The sequence below is a fragment of the Coenobita brevimanus genome, chromosome 78, assembly GCF_032717465.1.
Source record: "Coenobita brevimanus isolate Jiangsu-jjx chromosome 78, ASM3271746v2, whole genome shotgun sequence".
Lineage (NCBI taxonomy): Eukaryota > Metazoa > Arthropoda > Malacostraca > Decapoda > Coenobitidae > Coenobita > Coenobita brevimanus.
Window position 1 is genome coordinate 39,839,831 of NC_137031.1, and position 26,428 is coordinate 39,866,258.

Here is a 26,428-nt window from a genome sequence, read left to right on the forward strand (position 1 = left end):
TGACGACGATGTTGACGGCCGTATGGAAAGGAGGAGGTTGTTTAAGATGTAGGATTTGTAGATGGAAGAATATAAAGACCATTGGAGAGTCTTTCATCGAGGTCAGAGATAACCTCCCCTCCTCAAACCTTTAATTACTACCTGCTTAAACGACCTGTTGTACCGTGGATAGGCATAAATCTGGTTAAACTGATTGTTTCTCACAAGGTGAAGTATTGGGTATGTCTTTTTAATCTTACACTTGGCCATACTTTTCATGTGTCTTATCCCTCCATTTTTCCTTCACCTCGACCTGTTGATATTGGAGAGAGAGAGAGAGAGTGTGTGTGTGTGTGTGAGGGAGAGAGGTGGGGGGGGGGGGGTTAAAAGTGACTGCGTTTACCTGTGCCAAGAGTGCATATTTGGGTGCGGCCTTGGAGGTGCGCAGGCTCGTGGGCGCCTTATGTGTGTTAATGGCTTCCTGGTGTAAATATGCTGTGTGTGTGTGTGTGTGTGTGTGTGTGCGCGTGTGTGCGTGTCAGTTTTTTTTTTTTTTTTTTAATGCAGATTTTCTCTAACAAATTATGTGTTTTCATTCCACTAATTTTTTCTTATTTTTTTCCACAATTTTTGTTTAAGGTTGTATTCTATTTCTCGTACATTTTTCTTCCTGTAGTGTGTTTGGTGTCGCCATTTTCTTCCTTCCTCCCCACATTGCTGTACTGTACCCTTTTTCCTCCTAGAGTCCACTTTTAGGCCCTCCTCCCCCACTCAGCATCTCCCTCCCCTCCCCCACCCCACACTCTTACACTGTATTGTTCTTAGAGTAGCTATTACCACTCCTGCTCTCACTCAATTCTCCCACTGCACACTCCATTCTTTCTCCTACCCCCCCCACCCTAACGCCCACTCTCATTCTCCTTCTTAGTATGTCTCCCTCAGCCCCACTTCCACTCCCCACCCAAAACATTGACTCTCCACTTCAGCCTTTCTCTCACCCATCCTTACCCCCACTCCCCTCCCCACCCCTACCCCCAACACTCACGCCCAGCCTCCCACACCTACCCCCACTCATAACCCTACTCCTACCACTATCCCTGCCTCTGCCTCTACTTGAACTCCCTTTCTTGTGTTCCTGTTTCTGTTCCTACTCCAGCCTCTTCCCACGCCAGTCCCAATCCTCACCTTCAACGCTCATTCTTACCTTCTCTGTCTACAGGCGCCGTATCCTTTTCCCAGTGCTCTTCCTCACCCTATCTTAATTCCGACCTCACCCTCTCCTTTTCCCTCTCACACTCACCATCACTCATACTCATCTTCTCACCCTCACTCTTAACCCCATTCTTTCCATCATCCTCATCTCCTACACCCTCACCCTCACTCTTACCCTAGTTTTCTTAATAACACCCACCCTCATTTTCTCCCTCTGCTTCCCCATCTCCTATTCCCGCTTCTTCTCCCTTCCCCATTCCACTGTCGGTCTCTTTTCCATTCTTCCTTCCTCCCCCTTCTCTCTTCTCTCCCTTCTTGTATCCTCCCATTCTCCCTTGGGCTGTCTTCCCCCATTCTCTCATTCACCATCTTATCCTTCATTCCTTCTTTCCCTTTCCCTCCTCTCTCTCTCTCTCTCTCTCTCTCTCTCTCTCTCTCTCTCTCTCCTTCCTTCCTTCTTTCCCTTTCCCTCCTCTCTCTCTCTCTCTCTCTCTCTCTCTCTCTCTCTCTCTCTCTCTCTCCTTCCTTCCTTCCTTCCCCTCTTTCTGTGTCTTCCCCTTTCCATCATTCTTTCCTTCCTTCCTCTTTCTCTCTTTCTTCCCTCCCTCTTTCTTTCTCTCCCTCTTTCTTTCTCGCCCCCCTCCCCCTCTTCCTCCCTGCCCCCTCATAATGCCGTGACCAACATTAACTTTGACTGATTACAGCGTCTGCTGTCACCATGACAACCATTCGGGTACTTTTAGCCCTTGAGAGAGAGAGAGAGAGATTTTCCTCAAGAAGCACCCCTATCTCACGTAAAGAATATATATATATATATATATATATATATATATATATATATATATATATATATATATATATATATATATATATATATATAAAGCAGGGCACGACATACTGTATTTTACAATGAACACTTCGGACATCTCGGAATCTTTTATGTGTAGTGCAGACTTTATGCTCCTGTCACTTTAACCTGGCCTAAAATTGCCGTCTCCATATTCAGTGCTCAGTTGTAACAGTAAATTAACACTGAAATATGGTTCTAGTTACGTAGAAGTACAATGAAAATGGTATAGAACCATAGCATTATCTTATTCTGCCTTTGGACTACTTGAACTAAACAGCAAAAGTATGAAAGTCTGGGCCAAGTTGCGGTGAAAGAAGTATAGCTGATACCAGGGACAAAATTTCTCCTTTTCCACTATTTCTTCCTCACACTTTGGGCATGTCTTTGATTGCCTGGCGCATCATATCACGGAATCTTCTTAAGGCGGAGAAACATGCCGTGCCAACCTTCTCTTAGCCTAGGAACAGTAGCCAGCAGAGAAAAGTGAGCAGAAGAGATGTAAGTTTTTGTTCCTGATTTTAAAGTGGCTCGTCATTAATTTTTTTTTCACATGAAACAGTTACTTAAGTTTACATGTTCATCCCATTTAGCGATAGGAAATAGAAAGGTGATATATATATATTTTTTTTTCAGCACACTCTTTGTTTTGCTGTCCATACTGTACGTGGAATATTGGGTTTTGATGATGATGATGATGATCTTATGAGTGTACTGCTGGCCGTACGATGATGAGTATGATCCTGGCTGTAGCAGGGAATAGGTTGAGGATTTGCATGGTATTAAAACCGTCCATTTCATTGTTGGATACCCACTGACGTGTCGTCAGAATATGTACCTTCACATCAGTCCTGAATTGTGTGGCCCCAGCATAGGTGATCTGGCATTAGTATCCATGTGGTGACATGTGAGGTTATGTCACCATCATATAGTGTTAGGCAAGTGCTGGGTCATAGGAAACTTAGAAATAAAAAAGATCTTCACCTTACAACACCACACTTGCATTTCCCTCTACCTACAACCTCCAATCTCAGATACAGTGTGTCCAGCCATCTCGAAATAACAGATCTTAATGCTGGGTCTCGTGTTTGGCACCGCTCTCACTTGTCACCTCCTCTCCTCATCCCTCCACACCCCTACTTACTCACACTCCCATCCATCACACTGCCACGCCTCCACCTCCACTTCGCCAGCACTCCTCTTCTCCCTCCGGCATCCTTCCCCTTCCGTCACCCCTCCCCCCCCCTCTCCCTCCGCCATCTCACCCCATCCGTCACGACTCGCCCTCCTCCTCTGTCACGGCTACCCCTCCCCCTCCCCCCCTCCACTTCTAGTCACTCCTCACCCCATCCAGATCACACCTCCCTCTGCTTCGTCCCCTTCCCCCTTCTTCCTTCACTCCCTGATCCTCTCCCTGTCCCCATCACCCTCCGCCACCCCTCTCCTTTCCCCTTCCTCTTTCCCTCCCTCTCCCTGTTCCCCCGCCACATCCTCACACCCCACTCGTATCACACCTCCACCCCCACCTCGCCCCTCCCCCCCCCTCCCAGCTGAGCACCTCCGTAGGATCAATAGCGACCCTTGTGAGCCCCCCCCCTCCCTGCCCCCTCCACACCCTACACCCTCACTCTTTCCTCACCTACCATCTTCACTCCACGCCTCTCACCTTTTTTTTCCCCCTCACTTTACCCTTTTCCCTCAGCTCATCCTTTTTCACTCACCTTTTACCTTTTTTCACTCACCTCTCACTCTTTTTTTTCCCTCACCTTACCCTTTTCCCCTCGCCTCACCCTTTTCCCCTCGCCTCACCCTTTTCCCCTCGCCTCACCCTTTTCCCCTCGCCTCACCCTTTTCCCCTCGCCTCACCCTTTTCCCCTCGCCTCACCCTTTCCCCTCACTTCACCCTTTTCTCTTACCTTACCCTTTCCCTTCACCTCACCCTTTCTCCTCACCTCACCCTTTTCCCTAACCTCACCCTTTTCCCCTCACCTCACCCTTTTCTCCTCACCTCACCCTTTTCCCTCACCTCACCCTTTTCCCTCACCTCACCCTTTCTCCTCACCTCACCCTTTTCCCTCACCTCACCCTTTTCCCCTCACCTCACCCTTTTCTCCTCACCTCTCACCCAATTTCCCTCACCTCTTTTTTTTTTTTTTTTTTTTTACCTCATCCCTCCCTTCTCATCCTGCTTCCCTCACCCTGTCTTCGACGTCTTCACCCCACAACTTTAAATATTCCTCACCTTGCATCTTCACGTCTCACCCTTTCTTCCCTCCACCTTTCGCACTGGAACTCTTCATTTGTCACCCTTTACTATTCATTCTCTGTCCCTCACCCTTCACCCTAATCTTTCCCCACCTAGAATCTTTGCTACACACCTCTCACCCTTTTCTCTCACCTTTCACACTGTATCTGTCACCCCATCACCCTGCTTACGTCACCCTACTGTACATATACCAGCGATAATATTTTCGTCCCATAACTTTCATCTCTCCTCACCTACCGTCTTCCGTTCCCATCTCTCACCTTCTCCCTCACTACTCACTCTTGTCCTTCGTCCCTCACCCTAGCTTCATGGATTATCTGACATCTTCACACGGTTATCACCCTTTTTCTCTAGCTCCTCACCTTAAATTACTCACACCTCAGACTTCACCTTCCTTCCTTCACCCTAAGTGTATCTTCAGTAACATCCTCACCCTACAGCTTTAATCCTTCCCCACGTGGCATTTTCAACCCACGGCTCTCACCCTGTCTTCCTCATCCCTCACCCCCTAACCGCTCTTCTCCCACCCTATTATCCTTCACGTCATACTCTGTATTTCCTTCTGTCCTATTTTCCTGATCCCCTTTCCCCAGCCTTCTTCACTACTATGACAGTTTTTATCTGCAGCGATAACCAGCAGGTCAGTGGGTGGCCAGCGTTCTTCTTCTTCTTCTGCTCTGGCGGATTTGTTAAAAAGAGGCCTTTAGAGACATGAAAATGGTACCATATTAGGCCATTTTTACGTGGAGAATCTAAATCTGCCATCAGCTGACACCTGAGGTGGCGCCATCAGCCAACAACTTTAGGAAAAGTACTTAATTTAAGCAAACTGCTTGAAACAAGAACCTCATTGCAGGTCCCAGAGCAATTCTGCTCTTGTTTCTACCTTCATTCGTTATAGGAGTGATTTTTAAAAATATTTTTATGAACGGGAATTACCTTACTTTTTTATTAATCCATTTAGTACTACAGATATTTCTTAAGGTAAATAAGATCACCTGGAAATATCAAAAATTAATTTGAGCAACATGTCACCGGAATAAGGGGTTAATCTTGATACCCCTAGACAATTTTACTCAGTCTGACAGTTTTCCAAGTGGTAGGGACAGAATACAACCTTCATTTAAGCCCCCCACTACATAGGCATACCCAGAGCAAAGTCAGGTAGCAAGAATTAATTTTTAAAAGTTACGATATTGAAAGGGTAAAGGAAATCATGTCTGAAATAAAAAGAAAAATGTATATTATTTAAGCCCATGACATTTTATGAAAGTGCTTAAGCCTAGAATGCGAATCGAAATAGCTTGTTCTATGACATCTGTTACTCTGTTATTCCTTGTGTCTGTCTATCCTCCTCCACCATAACACAGTCTACTACCACTTCCTTCAGGTCTGCCATCTGTGCCTTGTATCTGTCCTACCCTCCTCCTAATCCACTTAGACTTTACCCTTTGCTGGATGGTTGTGTGTGTGTGTGTGTGTGTGTGTGTGTGTGTGTGTGTGTGTGTGTGTGTGTGTGAGAGAGAGAGAGAGAGAGAGAGAGAGAGCTGTGGTATACTTGTGGTACTCGTCGCTGCGGTGGCGGTGGTGGTGTGGCAGGGAGGGCAGGAGCAGCAAGAGCACTGGTGAAAACTTAATTAAGAGACGCCTGAAAAAAAAATGTTATTCACTAGTCTGGCTCGCCGCTTGTCCCGAGTTTTCTTACCAAATATTTGTACTAAGGAAAATTTGTAACTGCTTGGCTGTGCTCTTGTGCTATCCAGGATTCACTCCCTCGCTCACTCCCTCGCTCACTTTCTCACACGCCTGCTCACTCGCTCACTTTCTCACTTAGTCATGCAGTTGCTCTTACTCTCACAGGCTTACTCGCACATATAGTTACTTTTTCTTCCATACTTTGTCACTTAGCCACTCACTCACTCTTGTTCACTCACACAGTCACTTTTATTACCAATCGAATGCTCACTTTCTTTCACACACACACACACACACACACACACACACACACACACACACACACACACACACACGTTACTTACACCCTCACCGTCTCTTAGTCACGTACTCATTATCACTCATTTTCTCTTAAGGTTCTCGCTCACTTTCTCTTACTCTCTTATTTCATTCTTTATTGGTATAAGTTAACCATCAATTATTTTATCCATATCTTCCTTAAATCATTTCATCTCTCTCTCTCTCTCTCTCTCTCTCTCTCTCTCTCTCTCTCTCTCAGAATGTAAGACTAGAAATTTTTTTAACTCACTGTAGCCAAGAAAGGAATATAACGCGACCACGAATACGAGAGAGAGAGTACTGTATATGGGGAGCGAGAAAAAGGTGTGAGTCAACTTAGCCTAAAAAGTTGCACCAATATTGACAGGACTAAGTGTGAGCCGGGAGTGGAGAGGGAGAGGGGAAAAAAGAGGGGAAATAGGGGAGAAAACATTGAAAGAGAAAGGGTGGAGAGGGGATGAGAGAGTGGAGGGTGGAGAAAGGAAGAAAGACTGATGGGAAGAGGAGAAAAGTGGGGGGTATGAGAGAGAGAGGGGGGGAGGGAGAAGAGGGGGATTACAGGGAGAAAAGAGTGGAAGGGAGTGGAAAAGTAGGAGCATAAATATGTGAAAATGTGGATCAGGGAAAAATTAGGCGTGAAAAGAGAGGAGTGGAAGGGAGAAAAGGGTGGAAGAGAGAAGTGACAGGAGGAGAGTAAAGAGTAAAGTGGAAAAAAGATAGAAAAATAGGAAAAAAAAACGATAGGGGGGTGTAAAAATAAAAAGAGGAAGAAAGGGATAGGTGAATGAAAATGAGGGAAGGGGAGGAGAGGGAGGTAAAGAGTGGAAGCAAGGGATGGGGAGAGGAGGAAAGAGAGGTTGGATAGGGGAGAAAAGAGAGATGGAAGAAGGACAGGGAAGAGACGGGAGAAGTGATATGAAGATCGAGGAGAAAGAAAGGGAAGAGGGAAGTGGAAAGGTGAAGAGAAGGTTGGGGAAGAAAAAGGGGTAAAGAAATAAAAGGGAGAAGAGAATGAGGGAAGATCGGAGGCAGAAAAGAAGGGTATGGAGAGAGGGGAGGGGTAGGAAGATGTGCGAGAAAAGAGAAAAAGAGGGAAGATGAAAAGAGGTGGAAAGGGTAGAAGAGAGGACAGGAGAGGGATGGAGAGAGGAGCTGAGAGGAAGAGACGAGCAGAGGGGAAAGTTAGGAAGATAAGAGAGAAAAGAGAAGAAGAGAGATGTGGAAAAAGTAGAAGGGAGGATAAGAGAGGGGTGGAGAGAGGAGGCTTAGAGGAAGAGAAGGGAGGAATAATAGGAACATAGAGGCGATAGGAAAAGAAAACTTGAGAAGAGAGATGGCAGAGGGAAAATCAGGTGAAGACAGGAATGAAAAGGAGATGATGTCGATGAAAGTGGTGGAGAGAGAAGAAAGGGGGCGAGAAAGGGAAGAGAAAGGAGTTGAGAAAATGAGAGGAGGTGGGAGAGAGAAAGGGTAAGATGAGGTGGAGAGAAGAAAATTAGAAAGAGAAGGAAAAAGAAAGGTGGAAAAGCAAAAGTTGTGCATTAAAGAGAGGAGAAAGGTGGACAGAAAGAGGGAGAACGAGAGGGTAGAAAAACGGAGATGAAAATGGAGAGAGAGGGGGAGAGAAGGCAGGGAGGGAGGCATGAGTGAAAGTGAGAGAGGGGAAGACGTGGTATTGTTCGTGGCGGTGGTAATATCACCAGAGGCACGGCAACGCGGGAGAGAGAGAGAGAGAGGGCTCTAATCACTCTCAAGTTTGGATGACAAGACGACAGAAAAACTATAAACTCTTCTTCCTCGTCTTCTTCCTCATTTCACCACTCACCTGCAGTTTCCTTCAAGCCTTTCTTTATTGAAGTCCCCTCTCCCCCTTTTGTGATATTGATTTTACTATACCTATTCTGTGGAGTGGAACAGAGTTTGTGGTTAGTTGTGTGTGTGTGTGTGTGTGTGTGTGTGTGTGTGTGTGTGTGTGTTTCTCATTCTGTCATTAGGTGGGAAAAAGTCGTGCTGGTGATGGTGTTGATGATGGTGCGAATTCCTTTAATCCTCGAAACTGCATCTCATTGAAACTTGCTTCTTTAGATTAGTTCCTCTCAAACTTCAACCTGCAGCCGTTGAAGTCCAACTGTTATAGATTTTTTTTTTTTTTTTAATGAATAGAGGACACTTGTAATCTGGTGTATTTTTTTTTTTTAATCGTTTTCCTCTGTTCTTCATTTGTAACATATATACAGTATATATATATATATATATATATATATATATATATATATATATAGAGAGAGAGAGAGAGAGAGAGAGAGAGAGAGAGAGAGAGAGAGAGAGAGAGATGTCTTTTAATGTTACCACTGATAAAATGTGATGGTGAGGCGGCGTAGACTGTGTGGAGATGAGCGGCAATAGATGAGAATGAACGATTAAATGAGAATGAAGGCATATCCTTCAAGGCCGCCTTGGATTAGGCGTCTGGAAATAGTTATACATTTTTTATATTTTTTCCATTGCTTTTTCTTATTTTAACGTATTTTTTCTTAATTTTGGCTTGCTTCAGTCATCTGGAGGAGGTTATTTATGTTCTCATGCTGTGACCATGCGATGTTATTCAGCATAGAAGATGCACCCTGTACTGCTTTTACTCTGACTTGCTTAAAACTGCCATCTTTCCATCTTGATTGTTACATTTGTAATACTAGATTAATACTAGAATATAATGCGAGTCATGAAAAATGCACCGGGAAGAATGCAGAACCAAAACATTGTCTTTCTCTGCCAGTCAACAATGTGAGATAAGCTGCAAAAGGACAAAAATCTGATCCAAGTTAACTTTAAAAAAACTTACAGTAATGATGGGTTTCGTAAAGTCTTCCTTGAGCCAAGTAAAATCGTCAAAAAAAGGACAAAGGGAAAATTTTTGTAATAATCCCCCCAGGGCCAGTTTTATTCCCCTCAGTACGATGTGTCAAAATAAAAATCATTTGGTGGTAGCAAGGAGAGAGAGAGAGAGAGAGAGAGGTGGGTTGGGGATATAAACCACGTGAGCACTTAGGTCCATTATCTTGCTTGAGATGGCCGCCCAATGAACCATAAGGAAGCCCTTCATATGCGTCTCAGGTTTCAGCACAGATTTGGTCATAGTCTCCCCAGGAAATTTCGCAAAGCTCAACCAGGTGGTATTATTATTATTTTTTTATGGTTTGAAAGGAGAATGTTTTTGTAACACTGTTTTCACCTTAGCAAGTTGCGTTAATATTGTGTGTGTGTGTGTGTGTGTGTGTGTGTGTGTGTGTGTGTAATTAGAATTTTGTAACCGGATTAGGCCAGCCAAGTGGTGTTATTATATATATATATATATATATATATATATATATATATATATATATATATATATATATATATATATATATATATTTTTCGTGTAGTTCCATCTTTGGTTTCCCTGATTTCCTTCACTTCATCGTATTCTGTATTTTCCTCTTCTTACTCCATTTCTCCCCCCTCTCACGCCATCCACGGTCTTCCTCCCTCCATATTATTATCTGTGTACCTCTTCCTCCTACTTCATTTCTGGTTTTCTTCCCTCCTGGATTTTAAGGAAGTAACATGAGTATTTGGTAATATTATAGGAATTTACAGCCACATCGTATTATATCGAAATCCGCATTGAGGCCTGTTTCCCTTGCAGTAATTCATACATTCAACTTGTTTTTCCTCTGATTTTTTCATTTTCTTTTCTTCAGTGTCAAAGATGTTCTTCGTTTGCTATTATTTATACAGCAGTGTAAGCGTTTGTAATATACTTCTTTCTTTATAAAATATCTGTTGCCTCTTAGTTGTATTTTGTTACTCTGATTCATAAATTGAGTTTCTCTAATTTGCGTTTTTTTTTTTTTTTCCAGAATGCCCAAGATCTTTTTCGGGACGCGCACCCACAAGCAGATACATCAGATTGTAAGGGAGCTACGCCGCACCGCTTACAAGGGAGCCAGGTGAGAGAGAGAGAGAGTGAGAGTGAGTGAGAGAGAAAGAGAGAGGGGGGGGGGAGGCTTTTTGAGACTTAAATATGGATACGTGCTGTGTTATTATCTACATATTGACTTTTTAATGGGATAGTTGCTAAATATTTTAATGGTTTATGGCTGGATATTGATTTGGGAATACGCCTCCCCCCAAGGTAGCTGGGAGAAGATTTATGGTGGGATCAGTGGAAAATGATAATTACCAAGTTCTGTGTGTGTGTGTGTGTGTGTGTGTGTAAATTAAGATGTCACATTCACTTTACTTGGTTGGTGTGCATTGTTTTTGTGTTAACTATTCAGTCTTTAGGTGTGTAAGAAATAGAGCTGTGAATGTCGGCTGTATGCATTGAATTTGATGTATACCGGTACTATATTTAAAGTGACGTTTAAAGAAGCCTGCCACATCTCATTTCAGCTGTGGACACTGTATATGGGGATATTAGTCTTCCGGGTTATATAATGCACATGTGAATTTATATATTATTATCACGTATCCGTAGTATTTGCCCCAACTTGGATCCCAGGCGGTCTGTTATGTCCAAAGCAATGCAAAAATAAATAAATAAATAAATAAATAAATAAATATTTCGTGGTTGCGTGTGCCATAAGAATTGTAACCAAACTGAATGCCCCTTTTTCTTTAGCACTGTGAAATGTAAATTGAAATGAGCTACAGCAATGTGTTTTTATGCTGAGTGTTTGCTCGCCTTACGTTTTTTTTTTTTTTCTACACTGCGCAACATCACGCTTTGTATGGGTTGTCCATGAAAACTGTACGTGAGCGAGGTACATTTCTATTTCATTCGCACGTAGACATAATTTGATGAGACGTGCTATTATTTGATATATTTGTACACCGGGGAAGGGGTACAAGATAAACTGCAGGTGGATGCCGGTCTAAAAGCATTGGGAGTCTTTGGATTAAGGTAGCATATTATGTGTTAGAGAGAGAGAGAGAGTGTGTGTGTGTGTGTGTGTGTGTAAGAGTGGTGTACGTACATAACGTGTGTTTACATGGAAAGCCGTACACACAGAGACGAACATTGAATAGAGACAATGACACCCTCGGAGTAGGCGTGTGTGTGTGTTTGTAGTGTTGACAAATGGCCGGAGTATAGTACGCAGGGATGTGGATTCTCTCTGTCTCGTGTGTTTATTTATTTTTTTATTTAGCTAGCTTTACCTTTTCCACATTTGTTCCATTCTGTTGTACTTTCTTCTTTTCCTTCCCATCTCTCTGGACTGCCACACCCCTTCTCTTCCTCCCTACCTTTACCTTCCAACCCCCTCCTTCCCTCCCATATTTACCCGTACATTTTCCTCCTCCTTCCTTACCTTATCTTCCCTCCTATACCTGCTCCATCTCTTCATTACCTTCACGTTCCATCTTCACTTCCCCTTCCTTCCCCTCCTTTCTCCCTTATCGCCCCTCTTCCTTTCCCTTCCTCTCTCCTAACCTCTCTTCCACCCTCCCACCTCATAACCTACCCCCATACTCCTCTCACCCTGCCCTCCCTTTCTCCCATACCTTCCCTCTCCTCCCCCTTCCTCCCTCCCTTACCTTCTCTCTCCTCTTCCCATACACCCATGAATATGAGAGTACATACAGATGGGCGTTGCTGTGTGTCTCCCTACAGTCATATGCAGTTCATTCCCCTCTACAATCTGATGCACCTTCTCTCCTCCTTTGCCCTCCACTCCTCTCTCATTTCCTCCCCTTCCCTACAGTCAGCTGCACCTCCTCCCCTACCCTCCCCACCTTCAGTTTTCCTCTTATCCTTTCCCCTCTTCTTCATACAGTCTCTTCCCACACATTCCCCCCACATAGATGGAGAGAGAGAGGAGAGGAGAGAAGAGAAGAGAAGAGAGATGCAGCCCCCCCTCCTTCACCTCTGTACAGACACACAATAACCCTCCTGTCGTGTGGTTAGTGTGTTTAGTCTCGAGGGGCTAATTATCGGGTAGGCCTTCCCTTATTTCTCTCCTCCATGCTGATTGTCTTGTTATGGATTGGACCGATTGAGGAGACTGAACGATTGGTGGGTAAATAGGAGGACCAGGGGTGGATTGAAATGCCTTTATCCTTATTTTAAATGGGGTTGATTTGTGGTTTGTTGGTATTAATGCTATAATTTCGCTTCTTCTTTTTTTTTTTTTAAGCGCCCTGATGGTGAAGGGGTTAAGGACAATTATACATCACCTTTCATGGTCGACACGTCTCTCCCATTCTGAACATAATGTACAGAAAATAGCAAAAATATAATTTAAAACAAACGCCATGGTAAATGATAAATTTTTGTTTTCTTCTTACTCTTGGTGTTCATTCTCTCCATTCCCATTTCTCACTGGCTTCATCCCTTCCCTTCTCTAACACCGTCACTTTGAGAGATTATGCATGATTTCAGTGTAATCGCATGAGGGTAGCAAGAAATAAACAGTAAAATCGTCGTAGTAGTGATATAGGTAATTGAGTGTGATTTATATTCCTCCGATTAATATCCCTCCACTTCCAGGCTCCTTCAGCTGGTTCAAGGTGCCCGTAGGTAGCCAGAATGAAATTGAAAAACGTTATCGTGGTGCTGTGGTTAATCTTTCTTTTTCCCCTCATTTTTGTTGACTCGTTATTATCCTCTTCTTATATCCTTTTCTTATCATTTACTCTTCTTCCAGCGTCTTCTCATTGACTCTTGTCCTTATTCCATTACTTTTCTCTCGTTTGTCTGTTTCTCTTTCTCTCGGTATCTCCAGACTCTTCTTCTCTTTCTTCCTCCTTGTGTTCGTTTATTCTCTCTCTCTCTCTCTCTCTCTCTCACACACACACACACACACACACACACACACACACACACACACACACACACACACAAAATCGTTTCTCTCCTTTCGTGTTTCCTTCCTTCTTCCATTATTGCTGTTTTTCTCTCTCATTCCTTTTTTCTCCTCCCCCCTTCGTAACCTACCTCTTTCCCGGTATCCTCATTTTCTAACTTTTCCCTCCCTCCTCTCTTCCTGGTATTCATTAGCTTAAACTCCTCCCAAAGTGTGCGTTATCTTCTCTTCTTCCTTCTTCCTCTTTATCATATCTTTCTTCCTCATCATCATCAACTCATCTCATTATCATCTTTTCATATCCTTCCTTCTTGCACTTCAGCATATCTTCCTGCTTCCTCATTATCTTCTCTTCCGTGTTCCTGTATCATCTAGTACTTCTTCTTTTTTATCATATCTGTCTTCCTCGTTATCATCTCTTTCTTCTTTGTCTGTCATCTCATCCTCTTGTATCATATATTATCATCTTCCCTTTTCCTCGCTGTCATTAGTGTCTGTTATTTCTTCCTCCTTACCTTTATTTTTGTGGATGTATTTCTCTCTCCTCTCCCTCCATTCATTGATAAACTTTTCTCAGACTCTCTTTAGGAATTTTATCATGCTTTCTCATCTCTTTAGTTGTCGTATATATTTTCTCTTTCATCATCTCTTCGTATTTTTTATGAGTATTTTTCTTGATTTTGGTACTTAATTCCTGCCATAATCTTCTCTATCATGCCTTCTTGTTTCCTCTTCGTCACACGGTCGTTCATATCTCATGTTTAGGCCTTGATCTCCTCGCCCTTTTTGGTGGGTATTGTTTCTGTTTTCTTACGTTATTGCTACGCTTACCATCATCATCATCATCATCATCATCATCATTTCTTGCGTCTTCCTTGCTTTATCATCATCAGCACCATTTCTTGCTTCTTCCCTTCTTTTTCATCATCATCATCAGCATCATCATTATTATTATTATTATTATTATTATTATTATTATTATATCTTGCATCTTCCTTTACTAGTAGTACCTCCTGCCCCATTCTTCACTTCTCCCTTTGTTTATTTATTTTTTTATTTTTTTATTTTTTTTTCTCCAGTTCGTAATTTTCCTCCTTTTATTATCGATATCCATTAGATTAAACTTCTCTCAAAATCTTCCTTATCATTCCTATTTTCATATCTAGTTCCGTTTGTCTTCTCTTTCCCTTTTCCCTTCGTCCTTTACCTCCCCCCCTCCTCATTCTCTTTCCCTCTCATCATGCTCCCCTCCTGCCAAACTCCTCCTCCCCTTTTGCATCTTCCTCCTCCATTCTTCCTCCCCTCTTCTTCCTTCATCCCATATCTCCACACCTTTCCCTCGACTCCTCACACATTTCATTCTCTCCTGCTCCCCTCTTCCTCCATCCCACTTCTCAGTTTCTCCACATCCTCTTGTCTTCCTCCGCCCTCCTTCCCTCTTCTTCCACCTCTCCGCTCCTCCTCCCCTCTTCTTCCTTCACGCCTCCTCGTCAAAGTTGCACCACTAGCTAGCGTGAGTGTTTGCTTCAGGCACCTCTCGCCTCAGCTCACTCTCTCACTTTCACTCTCACTTTGCTTCTCTTTCCCTTTCACACTTTCCCCATCATTTTCTCTTTAACTGCCACCTTTGTATCCTCTCTCTCTCTCTCTCTCTCTCTCTCTCTCTCTCTCTCTCTCTCTCTCTCTCTCTCTCTCTCTCCTCCTATAGCCCCATTTGTAAATATCTATCTATCCCCTCCCTCTTTTCACCATCAATCTATATATCCTTCTCCCATCCATCCACTCCCCACCTCTGCACCCCATCATCAAAATCTCCCCATCCACCCACCATCTCTCCTCCACCCCTTAAGCGATCCCCCGCCCCATGCCTCCGCCCCCGCCTGAAAACTTTAACGCAGACAGGCCGTAATTGACTCCCGTTGTGGGCCTAATAGCATTATAGTTCAGTGGAGTCCGGACCGTAACGAAGCGCTCAGATTAGTCCGATAACCGCTTGTCCCGTCACCTCCATCCGGCCGGGGCTTGGGATTGGCTTGTTCGAACGAGAGAGAGAGAGAGAGAATTTGAAATCTGTCTTAGCGATATGTCACTCTTTTTTTTCCTCTGCCAAAAATCCATCTGAATCACCTGACTCCGCATCCTGTGAGGGGCGGCCCAGTCACCAGTAATACTATGGCTAACACCTCACGGTGGCCGTCTCTGTCTTTATTCTGTTGTGGGCTTGCGTGGATGCTAGGATGTTTTCTAGAGACCAATACTAGATGCTTTTGTTTTAGTTCGTTTAGATCGCACGGGCACTCATTTTTACACACACACACACACACACACACACACACACACACACACACACAATAAAAACTTTCATCCTCTTCAGTACCGTCTCCGTCTGTGCCATTGTGAAAAAAAGCTCTCATTTTTCCCCTCTCCCATACGACTGTGTAAACTACGTCGCGAAGTGAGAATAGGGACGGAGGGGGGAGAATTGAAGGAAAGGGGAGAGAGAGAGAGAGAGAGAGAGAGAGATTCGGAAGAGAGGAAAGAATGGGGGAGAGTACAATAGGAAGAGAGGAAATGAGAGGGGGATGGGGGCAGGGGAGAGTGGGTGGGAGTAGGACGGAGTGCAGAATTTTGTAAGAGAGAGAGAGAGCGGAGGGTTTATATGAGAGGAAAGAAGAGGCAGGATGAGAATGTTGGAGAAGGAGAAAGTAAGGTGTGCATGAAAGAGGAGAGAAGGGTAATTTAAAAATATATATATTTATTAACTGATTATGTAGAATTTTATAAAGGTAGATTAATTGAGATAGATAGATGTAGGTATTTAGAGAGAGAGAGAGAGAGAGAGAAAGGGGTGATGGAGGTGCAGTCAACCAGCCAATCAGGAGAACGGGTGAGGCAAGGAGGGTGAGAGTGAGTGTGTGTCGTTCTGTTTACCCTCACACTTTTTTTTTTTCCCCTGACACCTTGCCGTTCCCCTGCGAGACTTCCAAGGCGTTCAATACAGTCCTGCTCTTCACGCCTTACCCCCTCCCCCCCTCCACCCACACACCCTTCTTTCCCCTCCCCCCACATTCCCCTCACGCCTTACTCTCCTCTCTTCACTGTCATCTTTCCTCCCTCCTTTATTATCTTCCTCTCTTTTGGTCTGACTTCTACCCCTTTCTCGCCACTGTCTCTCCCTCTCCCTTTCCTCCACCCCTTCTTCTCCTTACTTTTTCTCACCAGTCCTCCCTTACACTCCATCCTCACCGATTACCCCTTCTTTCTTTTTTTCGTCTCTCTCTTTCCCCTCTCTATCCTCCTCTCCTCCGTCTTTCCCCTCTCCATCCTCCTCTCCTCCGTCTTTCCCCTCTCCATCCTCCTCTCCTCCGTCTTTCCCCTCTCCATCCTCCTCTCCTCCGTCTTTCCCCTCTCCATCCTCCTCTCCTCCTTCTTTCCCCTCTCCATCCTCCTCGACCCCCGTCGTTCCCTCTGTCTTGATCTGTTTCCTATTCCCCCAGTCAGTCTCTCATTCTCGTCAACTCCTTTTCTCTTTGTCTTCCCTTCCCTTCTCTTTTCCCATCCCACCCTTCCCTTCCTCTCTGCCGCGTCGCCAATCTCTCGTTGTCTCCCTACACTTGCAACCCCTTCTCTCTTCTTTTTCTCTCTCCCTTCCACTCCTTTTTTTTTTTCTTTATGTCTCCTCCCATCCACTCCTCTTCCTTCACGCGTTTCCCCTCTTCATCACTACCTTAATAAATCTCTCATCATCCTCTTCCTTCTCGGGTTTTTTTTCATTCTTTCACCTTTTCTTTTCCCTTTTCATCATTCCTGGCTTTCGTCTTCTCAGCTTGTCCTTCCTCGCCTCCTTGCCTCCCCTCCCACCCCTTTCTCACCTCTCCTCTCCAGTTTCCCCTTTACACCCACCTTCTCTCTCTCTCTCTCTCTCTCTCTCTCTCTCTCTCTCTCTCTCTCTCTCTCTCTCTCTCTCTCCTTTGCTTTTTTTTTTTTTTTTTATACCCCCTTCTCGCCTTACGCTTTCACTCTTCCTGTCTCCCCTTCCTTCGACCCGTTCTCTGTCACTTTCTTCCCTCTCTCGCTCTCTCCTTTACCCCTTTCCCCTCAGTCTCCACTTTCCTTCCTTCCCATCCTTCATCATCTCTTTAACTTTCACCCTCCTCCATTTCCCCTGTCTCCCCTCACTTCCCTCACGCCTTCTCCTCCACTCTCATTATCACGCCTTCTCTCATCACTCCGTCCCCTCTTCTCTTCATTTCTTCTCACTGTCCTTTGTCTCTATGTTCTTCGCTTTCCCTTACCTTTCCCTCTCTCTCTCATATGTTTTATATATATTTCTCCAGCATATAGTTGTGTATATGGTATATATATTCCTCCGCGTCTCCTTTGCTGCGTGTCATCCCTTCTTTCCACCTCACAGCTTCCTCTACTGATCCTCCTTCCTCCCATCCTTTCACTCTCCCATTCGCCTTTCCCCACTCATCTCCTCCTCCTCCTCCTCCCCCACCTCCTCCTCCTCCTTCTCCTCCTCCTCCTCCCATTCACGTCCTCTCACAGTATTTCATTTTCTCGACTCTCGTGCTCTCGTATTGCAGGTCTAGTAGGTCTGCTTCACACTGCCTCTTTCCCTGGACACTCTCACTCACTCTCTCACGCTGGCTCACTCTCAATTTCACTGGCTCATTCAGAATGGCGTCTCTCTCTCTCTCTCTCTCTCTCTCTCTCTCTCTCTCTCTCTCTGTCACACACACACACACACACACACACACACACACACACACACACCGGCCATCATCATCGTCAACTCTCTCTGCGTCCCTCCCTCTCCCTCCTCTCACATACCTCTCCCTCTTCCCTCCACTTCTGCCCAGCTTCCCTCACACCAGCTCCTCTCTTCACCTCTTGAGTTACTGCCTCCACATATCAGTCTCTCACCTCTGGACTTGTGCCATTTTGTCTTTTATTCGTATTTTCTTCTGTGATTTTATGTATTTATTTCCTAAACCCTTTTTCTTGAGTAATTGTCTGTATGTAGGAAGAATATAGTTCCATACATAAACTGTCTTAATGCACTGGAAAGGTTAATAAGTTTTTACCTCTTGGTTCGTGGGGTTTTCCTCATCTGAATGAAAATATCTAACACCCCAGGCTGTAGCTTTAGCAGTCGATATGAGATCACTGCAGGACCGGGCCTTGTCCTCGGAGGGAGAGTGGGATCTAGACAGAGGCAGCCTTTCCCCATGCTGGCACAGTACGAATGGGGAAGGGATGTGTGTAGTCAGGGATGCGTGTTAAAGCTGAAGTACCGTAATGGCTGTTTGTGTCTGTCAGTGTGTGTACATGTCATCGGTGTGTTGTGTTATACCTTTAGGGCCGTATTACTGTTGGCAAGAGTAGATTTCCTAACACGTCCTCCTCAGCGATTCGTTCCACGCATATCACACAAATATCCTCATGTATGCTACTAATGCAACTTCTGTGGATATTATAAGATGTAAATAGCCTGTAAGGTAATACCAACCCTTATATTAACCCCTTCACTATATTGACGTATTGTAAATGTTATTCTTGCTGGCACGAGATGATTTTACTGACAAGAGGAGAAACGTTGGACAGTAAAGTGATTATAACAAACGCCATGAATTCCTTTTGCTACGAAATCGACGCCGTAGTGAAAGGATTGAGTTGTAATATGCACAGTAATTCAGAAAGGAAGATTGGTGTGGCTTAAAATATGATGTGAGAAGTGTAGTTTTGGGAGGTAATAAGTGTATTGTGATGAGGGTACTGTGTGTAGGTGTAAGACTTTATGTGCCCTGTGTGTGTGTGTGTGTGTGTGTGTGTGTGTGTGTGTGTGTGTGTTAAAAAAATAATGTGCAAGATGTAGTGTGTAATAAGAGAGAGAGTACGAAGGTAGTATGAACAGAGAGCGCCAAGCCAACGTGAATACCTGAAAGTGTGTGTAGTGTAGAATGTGTGTGTTTGTGTGTGTGTGTGTGTGTGTGTGTGTGAGAGAGAGAGAGAGAGAGAGAGAGAGAGAGAGCCAGTCCCCAGCGGCCGTTTGATTATCACTCTCCGTGCCACCCCCTTCAATTATCGGATTTTCGCCCCCTCTCCCACCCCCCTCCCAGCGCTAGATCAATTACGCCCCCTTCCACACGCCCCCCTTTTCCCTTCCATAGTCCGCTCTTCCCTTCCATATCCCCCCTTATGTTTTATGACCGCCCTTCCTCTGCCATTCTCCCCTTTCCCTCTTTCCTTTTCTTCATTTCTCCTTTGCCTCTATTTTTTTTATCACCCCTTTCCCGTTATCTTTCCTCTTTATCAGTTCTATAATCGCCATTCCTCCTCTGCCCTTCCGTTCACCCTTTCCCTGTCCCATGTTCCTTTTTGCTCCTGTTCCCTGTTTCCGTCTCCCGTTTCGTTCCTTAATTCCTCTTTACTGTTTCATATCCCCCCTTTTCTTCTTCTTGCACCCCTTCTTCTCTCCCCCTCCCCCTTATCCATCCCGTTCCGTTTCTTCCGTTTCCCGATCTGTATCTTCATCTCCTGTTTCCTGTTAATAGCTGCCCCTTTCTGTTTCATCGCCGCCCTTTTCTGTTTTACGTGTCCATTTTTTTTTCTTCCCAGTCTTTTTTATATTCCCTTTTATGTTCCTCTTGTTTCGTTTCATAGTCACCTTTTCTCCCCATCTCCCGTTTCATAGCGACCTTTTTCTCCCCTTTCCTTCTTCCTTTCCTCCTCGTCCTCTTCATTTCCTCTCCTCTTCCGTTCGTCTCCCCTTCTTTTTCTTTCCTCTCCCCTTCTTTTTCTTTCCTCTCCTCTTCTTTTTCTTTCCTCTCCCCTTCTCTTCTTTCTCCCTCCCCATTCCCCTTAACCCTCCCCTCTTACCTCATCCCCACTCTTTCAATCCTCTCCCTTTCTGCCTTGCGTCCCTTTCCTCCTTCCGTAGGCCCCTTTCATATCCCGCAGTTCTCTCTCTCTCTCTCTCTCTCTCTCTCTCTCACACACACACACACACACACACACACACACACACACACACAAAATGTTGCTTATTTTTACTAAATTATTATTATTGTTATTATTATTATTATTATTGTTATTATTTTTATTATTATTATTATTTTACTAAACCTACTTCTGCTTTCTTTTTGCCATTGGAGGATGAAAAATGTTTATGAGTTACGTTTTGATAAAGATGTGTGTAGTAATAGATGAATGAGAAGGTGCATAACGGAAAGATGAAGATACTACTGAGAACATAATGTAATCTGATTTATTGTCGGTTGAAGTATATATAACGGTGAGGTTACTATGTCTCATTGAATAGTCTGGCATTTGTCCTGTTCACGTGGGTGTTGCTGGCGCTATACCCATTTTACTCTAACTTGGCCCAAAATTGCCATCTCTCCATCTTGAATCCTGAGAGGTAAGAGTAGCTTAGCACTGGAATACGATGCTAGTCACGAAGAAGTGATATGAAAAGGTTGTGGATCCGATACAGTGTCTTCTTAGGCTGCGTGAAATAATACAAAAAGACGGAACTCTAGGCCAGGTCAAGGTGAAAGAGCTGTAGTATTGTCACACAGGCATCTATAACTCACACAGTAAATAAATAAATAAATAAATAGATAAATGGATCAATAAAAAAAACTTAGCAGGAAATCCAAAGAAGACGCGACCGTGGAAATGTTAAGGAGTGAAATTAGTTCGAGTGAGAGGTTGGGTGAGAAGCGACATGTCTTACACTGAAGGGTTGACGGAAGGGGAGGAGAGGAAGGGATGAGAGGAAGAAGAGAGAGGAGAGAAGAGGGGAAGAAGGGTTGTGAGGCGCCTGATGATGAGAGAGAAGAGGGGAGGAGGCGGTGAAGAGGGAAGGAAGAGGAGGAGGAGGCGAAGAAGGAAGGGGAATAGAGTGTGAGAAGTATGTGTATGTCATTAAGAGAGAGAGAGAGAGAGATCCTTTTGAAAATGTACTGTAAGAGACGTAGTGGGGGAAATCGCTCCATTCTGTGTAACCTCTTCAGCCTGAGATTTTATTCAGATACACAGAACAGAGATGTATTGATGTTGCTGTTGGTTATATGCAATATCTCCGGGTGGGAAAATTTGCTTCTAGTCTAAATAAAATTGTCCGGATAAAAAAAAGAAAAAAAAGAAAAACCAATGGCGTCAGCGTGGTGAAGGGATGGAGGAAGAAAAAGAAGCAACAGTCTAAAGTATATAAGTAACCCACTTAAATATAAAATGGAAAAAAATAAATAAAAACGTATGGTAAGGGAACCCATCCACTACCATGATATCTTTTGCTGTTTATTCCTTGCTACCGCAGGACAAATAACCCATTCAGTTCGCTGGCATTTTTTATATCAATAAAGCCACCACCAGACGATTTTATTTAATTTTAGGTGGAATTTATCGTATTGAAGAGGTTAGTAAGGCCGATTTCTAACTCCCCCGGTTAGCTGAGTCTCCGGAAACTGAATATTATACCCCAGTAAATTTTTATATGTTGTTGATATAACTCATGTCGATATTAAAACGAAATGTACAGCATACAAGAAGTATATGCCAGTAAATGTTAAATATCCAAAGAAAACTTGATATAAATTGAACGATTTTTTGTAATCTAAAGAAAACTAAACGATCAGGGAAAAAATCCAAAGAAATCTACATAGTGGACGAAAGTTTTTGAAATACGTCAAAGTAACACCATAAAAAGAAAAATATGTTGATAGAGAAAATTCAGACTCAGGAAAAAATAAGTAAATAAGAAAAATCGTGGATGGAAAAATGTTAACCTCAGGAAAATCAAAGAAATCCAAAGAAACTCGACACGAAAAAAAAAAAAAAAAAAAAATTAGAGGCGAGTACAGACGCCATCAGATGCTCGGCCGCTGTGCTGTCTCCTTATCTTAGGCCTTTGAGCTTTTGGCGGGTTTTTCACTCTCTGTCCTGGGTTACAAGACAGCTGTATCGTCCAGGTTACCACAGTTACATCCCAGGACGTGATGGATGGACACCTGAATCGAGTACCAGCTGCCCGCACCAAAATTCGAACCCTGGCGCTATCTGTCTATCTATATGTATCTGTCTGTCTGTATCTTCCTGTCTGTCTGTCTGTTTATCTATCAGTCTGTCTATCTATCTAATTTATTTTTGTCAACCCATGTTAATCATAGCAGTTTTAAGCTTCTGAGGAGGTAGGAAAAGAATGGGGAAAAAAAGCCGAAGAGAGTATAGGGAAAAACTATGAAAAGCTCGCAATATTATCCAAGAAAAATATGAAAACAAAATAGGAAGTGAAATAGAACACGGGAAGAAAAAATATGTACGACAAACCATTTCACTACGATGGCTTTTTTTTTACGACACCACCGGGAGGTAAATAGGAATGTTGAAGGCTTACCCATGACTGTAGGAGAGAGAGAGAGAGGGGGTGGGGGGGCATGCAGACTGGACACAAGAGAGGCCGACCGCTGGGCTTTTGAGAGGTCCACCTGAAGAGCCTCAACTCTCTCTCTCTCTCTCTCTCTCTCTCTCTCTCTCTGTTTATTGCCTCTCAGTGGAATGAGTAATCCATAAAAAATAAAAAAAATGATTTGAATGCGAACACAGCTACAAGGATGATATAATAATAATAATAATAGCAATGATGAGGAGTAGGAGGAGGGAAGAGGATGAATATGATTACTATGATGAAGATTTTAGGGAGATACGAGGGAAGACAGAGGAAGAAATTCACGATGATGACGGCGAGGATAAAAATTAGGATGACAAGAAGTTTAGGAATGAACAGGTAGCGGGGGAAAGAAGAGGAAAAAGAAGACATGGTAACTAGAAATGATTATAATTATTAAAAAGGAGGAAGGAGGGGAGATAATAGTGACAAGCAGGAGGGGAAGACTGAGCAGGCAAATGATTGATGTGGATATTAATAGGCAGTTTTTTTAAAATATTTAGAAATACCTTAAATGAAACGAAGAACAATTATAAGAAAAGGTTAAATTTAATAGTGAGAAGACGGAGTGGAAGATCGAAACCACTATAAACACGAAAAAAAAAAAAAGAAGGAAAATGTATATTGAGCATGAAAAAGCGTGGAAAAAGAATCAAAGAATATATAAAAATGGGAATTAATCATGGAGTTTAAAGTTGAACTAAATAAAGTAGATTAAAAGATGATCCGAAAAAATTTGATACGAAGAAAATTGCTGCTGAAAAAAAAAAAAAAAAGATGCGTCGAAGCATGCAGTAGCGAGGAAACAATAATAATGAAAAATAATGAGGGAAAAGGAAAATAATAGTTAACATAAGAGAAAAAACGAATAATCGTTGTGACCAAAAGAAAAGGAAAAACGAATGATCTGAAAAAAAGGTTAGAAAAATAGTTATGATAAAAAAAAATGCCGAGAAAAAGCGAAAGATGGTTTTGACAGGGAAGAAAAATACTTGGTTAAAAAAAAATAAAGACTAGAAAGATAGTTAAGATCAGGAAGAAAGGCCGAGAAGAAATAAGAAAACGAAAAATGGCTGTAACAGAAAAAAATAGAGAAACGATTAATAAGATAAAACCAAGAAAATAGGTTTAATAAAAAATAGAAATAACATACCAAATGATTATAAGAGGGAGTCGTAGAAAAACAGTAAAAAAAAATAAAACTAAAAGATATAAGAGGTAGTCGTAGAAAAATAGTTATGATAAAAAAACAAAGATAAAAAATGTGGAATATAAGGGAGAGTCGGGTCGCATTTCAGGGTATGGGAAGGGTGCAGACAATCAGTGGACTCTTGGTGCTATTAACTGGAACCCAAGCCGCGCGTGGAGAGAGCCAGTGGTCAGTGCGGACAATGCTGGAGGGAAGAAAGGAGTGGGAGAGAAGCATGTAGAGTGGCTGAGAGAGAGAGAGAGAGAGAGAGAGGGAGGGAGCAGATATTTAGAGGGAAGAAAGGAGTAGGATAGAAGCATGTAGAATGGACAAGAGAAAATGGATGGGTAACAGGACTTCAGAGAGAGTGGATATATAACACGACTGAGAGAGAGAGAGGGAGAGAGAGCAGGTATTTAGTACAGCTCTTTGGCAAGGATGTTTGATGAGCTTTTGTACCTACCCCTATGTGATTATTTTTTGTAGTCTGTTCTTGATGCTTCCAGACCATTTTATTCACCTTTTACAGAGCCAGGGATATGAGAGGGTTAACGAAGGCTGATAATAACCCTTCCGGTTTAAAATGCCTGCTCGTATCAGCCTAAATATAAAGGTCAGGCATAGTACGGATAAAGTAGTGATGATGTCCACGATTAGAAGGGGTTAAGGGTATGTTTGTGAAAGGGAGAGGAGGATGTGTGAGAGAGGAAAGGAAAGGAGTGAGGAGGGGTAAAGGATAGAGAGAGAAAAATGTGAGTAAGGGAAGATATTGGAGATAGTGGCGAGTTTTGTCCCCATCACTTCAAGAGGTGTTCCCAAAGTTGCGGAAAATAATCGGTACAAAGAATTACAGAAGAATTTGATATTGCCCTGAACACTTTAACCACTTCAGTACGATCCCATACGATCCCATCCTGTTTGTTGTATTCTTGCCATCTTCAAACATATTTTAGCTTAGGAGAGACTTTTCGAGGTGGAGATGGTTAGACATAAATTCACTAACCTCTTCATTACCCCGGGATTTACATTAGCTAAATAAATCGTCACGCGTCAGCAAGAATAGTCCGTTGGTCGAGTACGCCATTATGAAGGTTTGAATTCCATGGCGACATTTTTTTTTTTTTTTTAAATGCCACCAGGTACGTAGGTCACTCTCCTACCCCACCATGTTTAGTACTACAGAATTGACGTAACGTTTCTAACTCCTCCATTGCGAAAAAGCAAGAAGAGGAGGAGGGATGAATGAGTCCAGGGAGCAAGTGATGAAGGAAGGAAGAGAAAGGAAGGGGTGAGTGGGTGAGGCGACGAAAGAAGTGAAAGGAGGAGTGAAGGATGAAGAAAGAGAAGCTTGAAATGAGGGAATCAGATGAGGAAGAAAAGAAGCAAGGAGGGAGGGGGGTAGAGGAGGAATACAAGGAAAGGGTGATGGAGTGAGGTGAGGAAGAAGAAGGAAGGAGGGAGGAACTGAGGGGAGGAAGAAAAAGAAGGAATGGGTGAGGAAGTAAAGGGAGTAAGAAAAAAAAGGAAGAAGTGAAAAGACGAAGAAAAAGGAGGAAGGAGGCAGGGATTGCGGAGAGGAAGTAAAAATGGAAGAAGAATGAAAAGTTCAGGAGTGAGGGGAGAAAGGATATGTGGGTAGGATAAAGAAGAAAAAAGGGAAAGATTGATGAGAGAGAGAGAGATTTGGAATTGATGAAGGAAGAAGACAGTTAAGATGAAACCAGATTGTTTTATTATTGAAAGGGGGTGATATGGACAGGGAATATGAAGGGTGAGAAAGGGCTCGAATATGTTAGAGCAAAATAAGGAGAGAGAGAGGTGGGGAGGGGGGAGTAATTGGCTTCGTTAGACTCCACGACACCGCCCCGCCCCCTCGACTTTCTCTCTCTCTCTCTCTCTCTCTCTCTCTCTCTCTCTCTCTCTCCATTTCTTCATTTTGCACCATTTCCTGACATTTTCCTTTATCAGGTTGTTTTGCTTGTAACTCCATAATTATTTTCATTTTTCCCATATATATATATATATATATATATATATATATATATATATATATATATATATATATATATATATATATGGAGGGAAGAAAGGAGTAGGGTAGAAGCATGTAGAGTGGACGAGAGAAAATGGATGGATAACAGGACGTCGCGAGAGTGGATAGATAACACGACTTAGAGAGAGAGAGCGCGCGCGCAGGTATTTAGTACAGGACCAACTGCCTAGCCCCGGGCTTCTTCGCTCCTCATAGGGCAATGTAGGAGAGGATGATGGCCGGATATATATATATATATATATATATATATATATATATATATATATATATATATATATATATATATATATATTTTACAATATGTGGTGCATTTTTCTTTTTATTATAAGTATATTTAATTATTTCTGTGTCCTCCGTTGTTGCATAAGTTTCGGGATTTAAATTATTTAATGATTTTGATTTTCAAATTTTTGCGTATTTTCTAGATTTTATTATTCTTTCCTCCTGTAATTTTTACTTTATGCTCTTTCATTTTGTCTTCCTGTATTTTTGTTTTGTTTTTCGTTGTGTCGACATGATTTTCTTGTTTCTTGCCCGTTTGCTGGATTTTTTTTTTTCTGGATA

At 43.0% G+C, this 26,428-nt stretch overlaps 1 protein-coding gene across 1 annotated transcript in view; it reads left to right on the forward strand.

The window, feature by feature from the left end:
- The window catches only part of LOC145408810 (Fanconi anemia group J protein homolog), a 459,949-nt gene that overhangs the window by 301,341 nt on the left and 132,180 nt on the right, over window positions 1-26,428 (forward strand). The window contains exon 7 of the mRNA XM_080279456.1: window positions 10,217-10,306. Coding sequence (XP_080135582.1) covers window positions 10,217-10,306 — 90 coding nt within the window. The remainder of the gene's footprint in view (window positions 1-10,216; window positions 10,307-26,428) is intronic.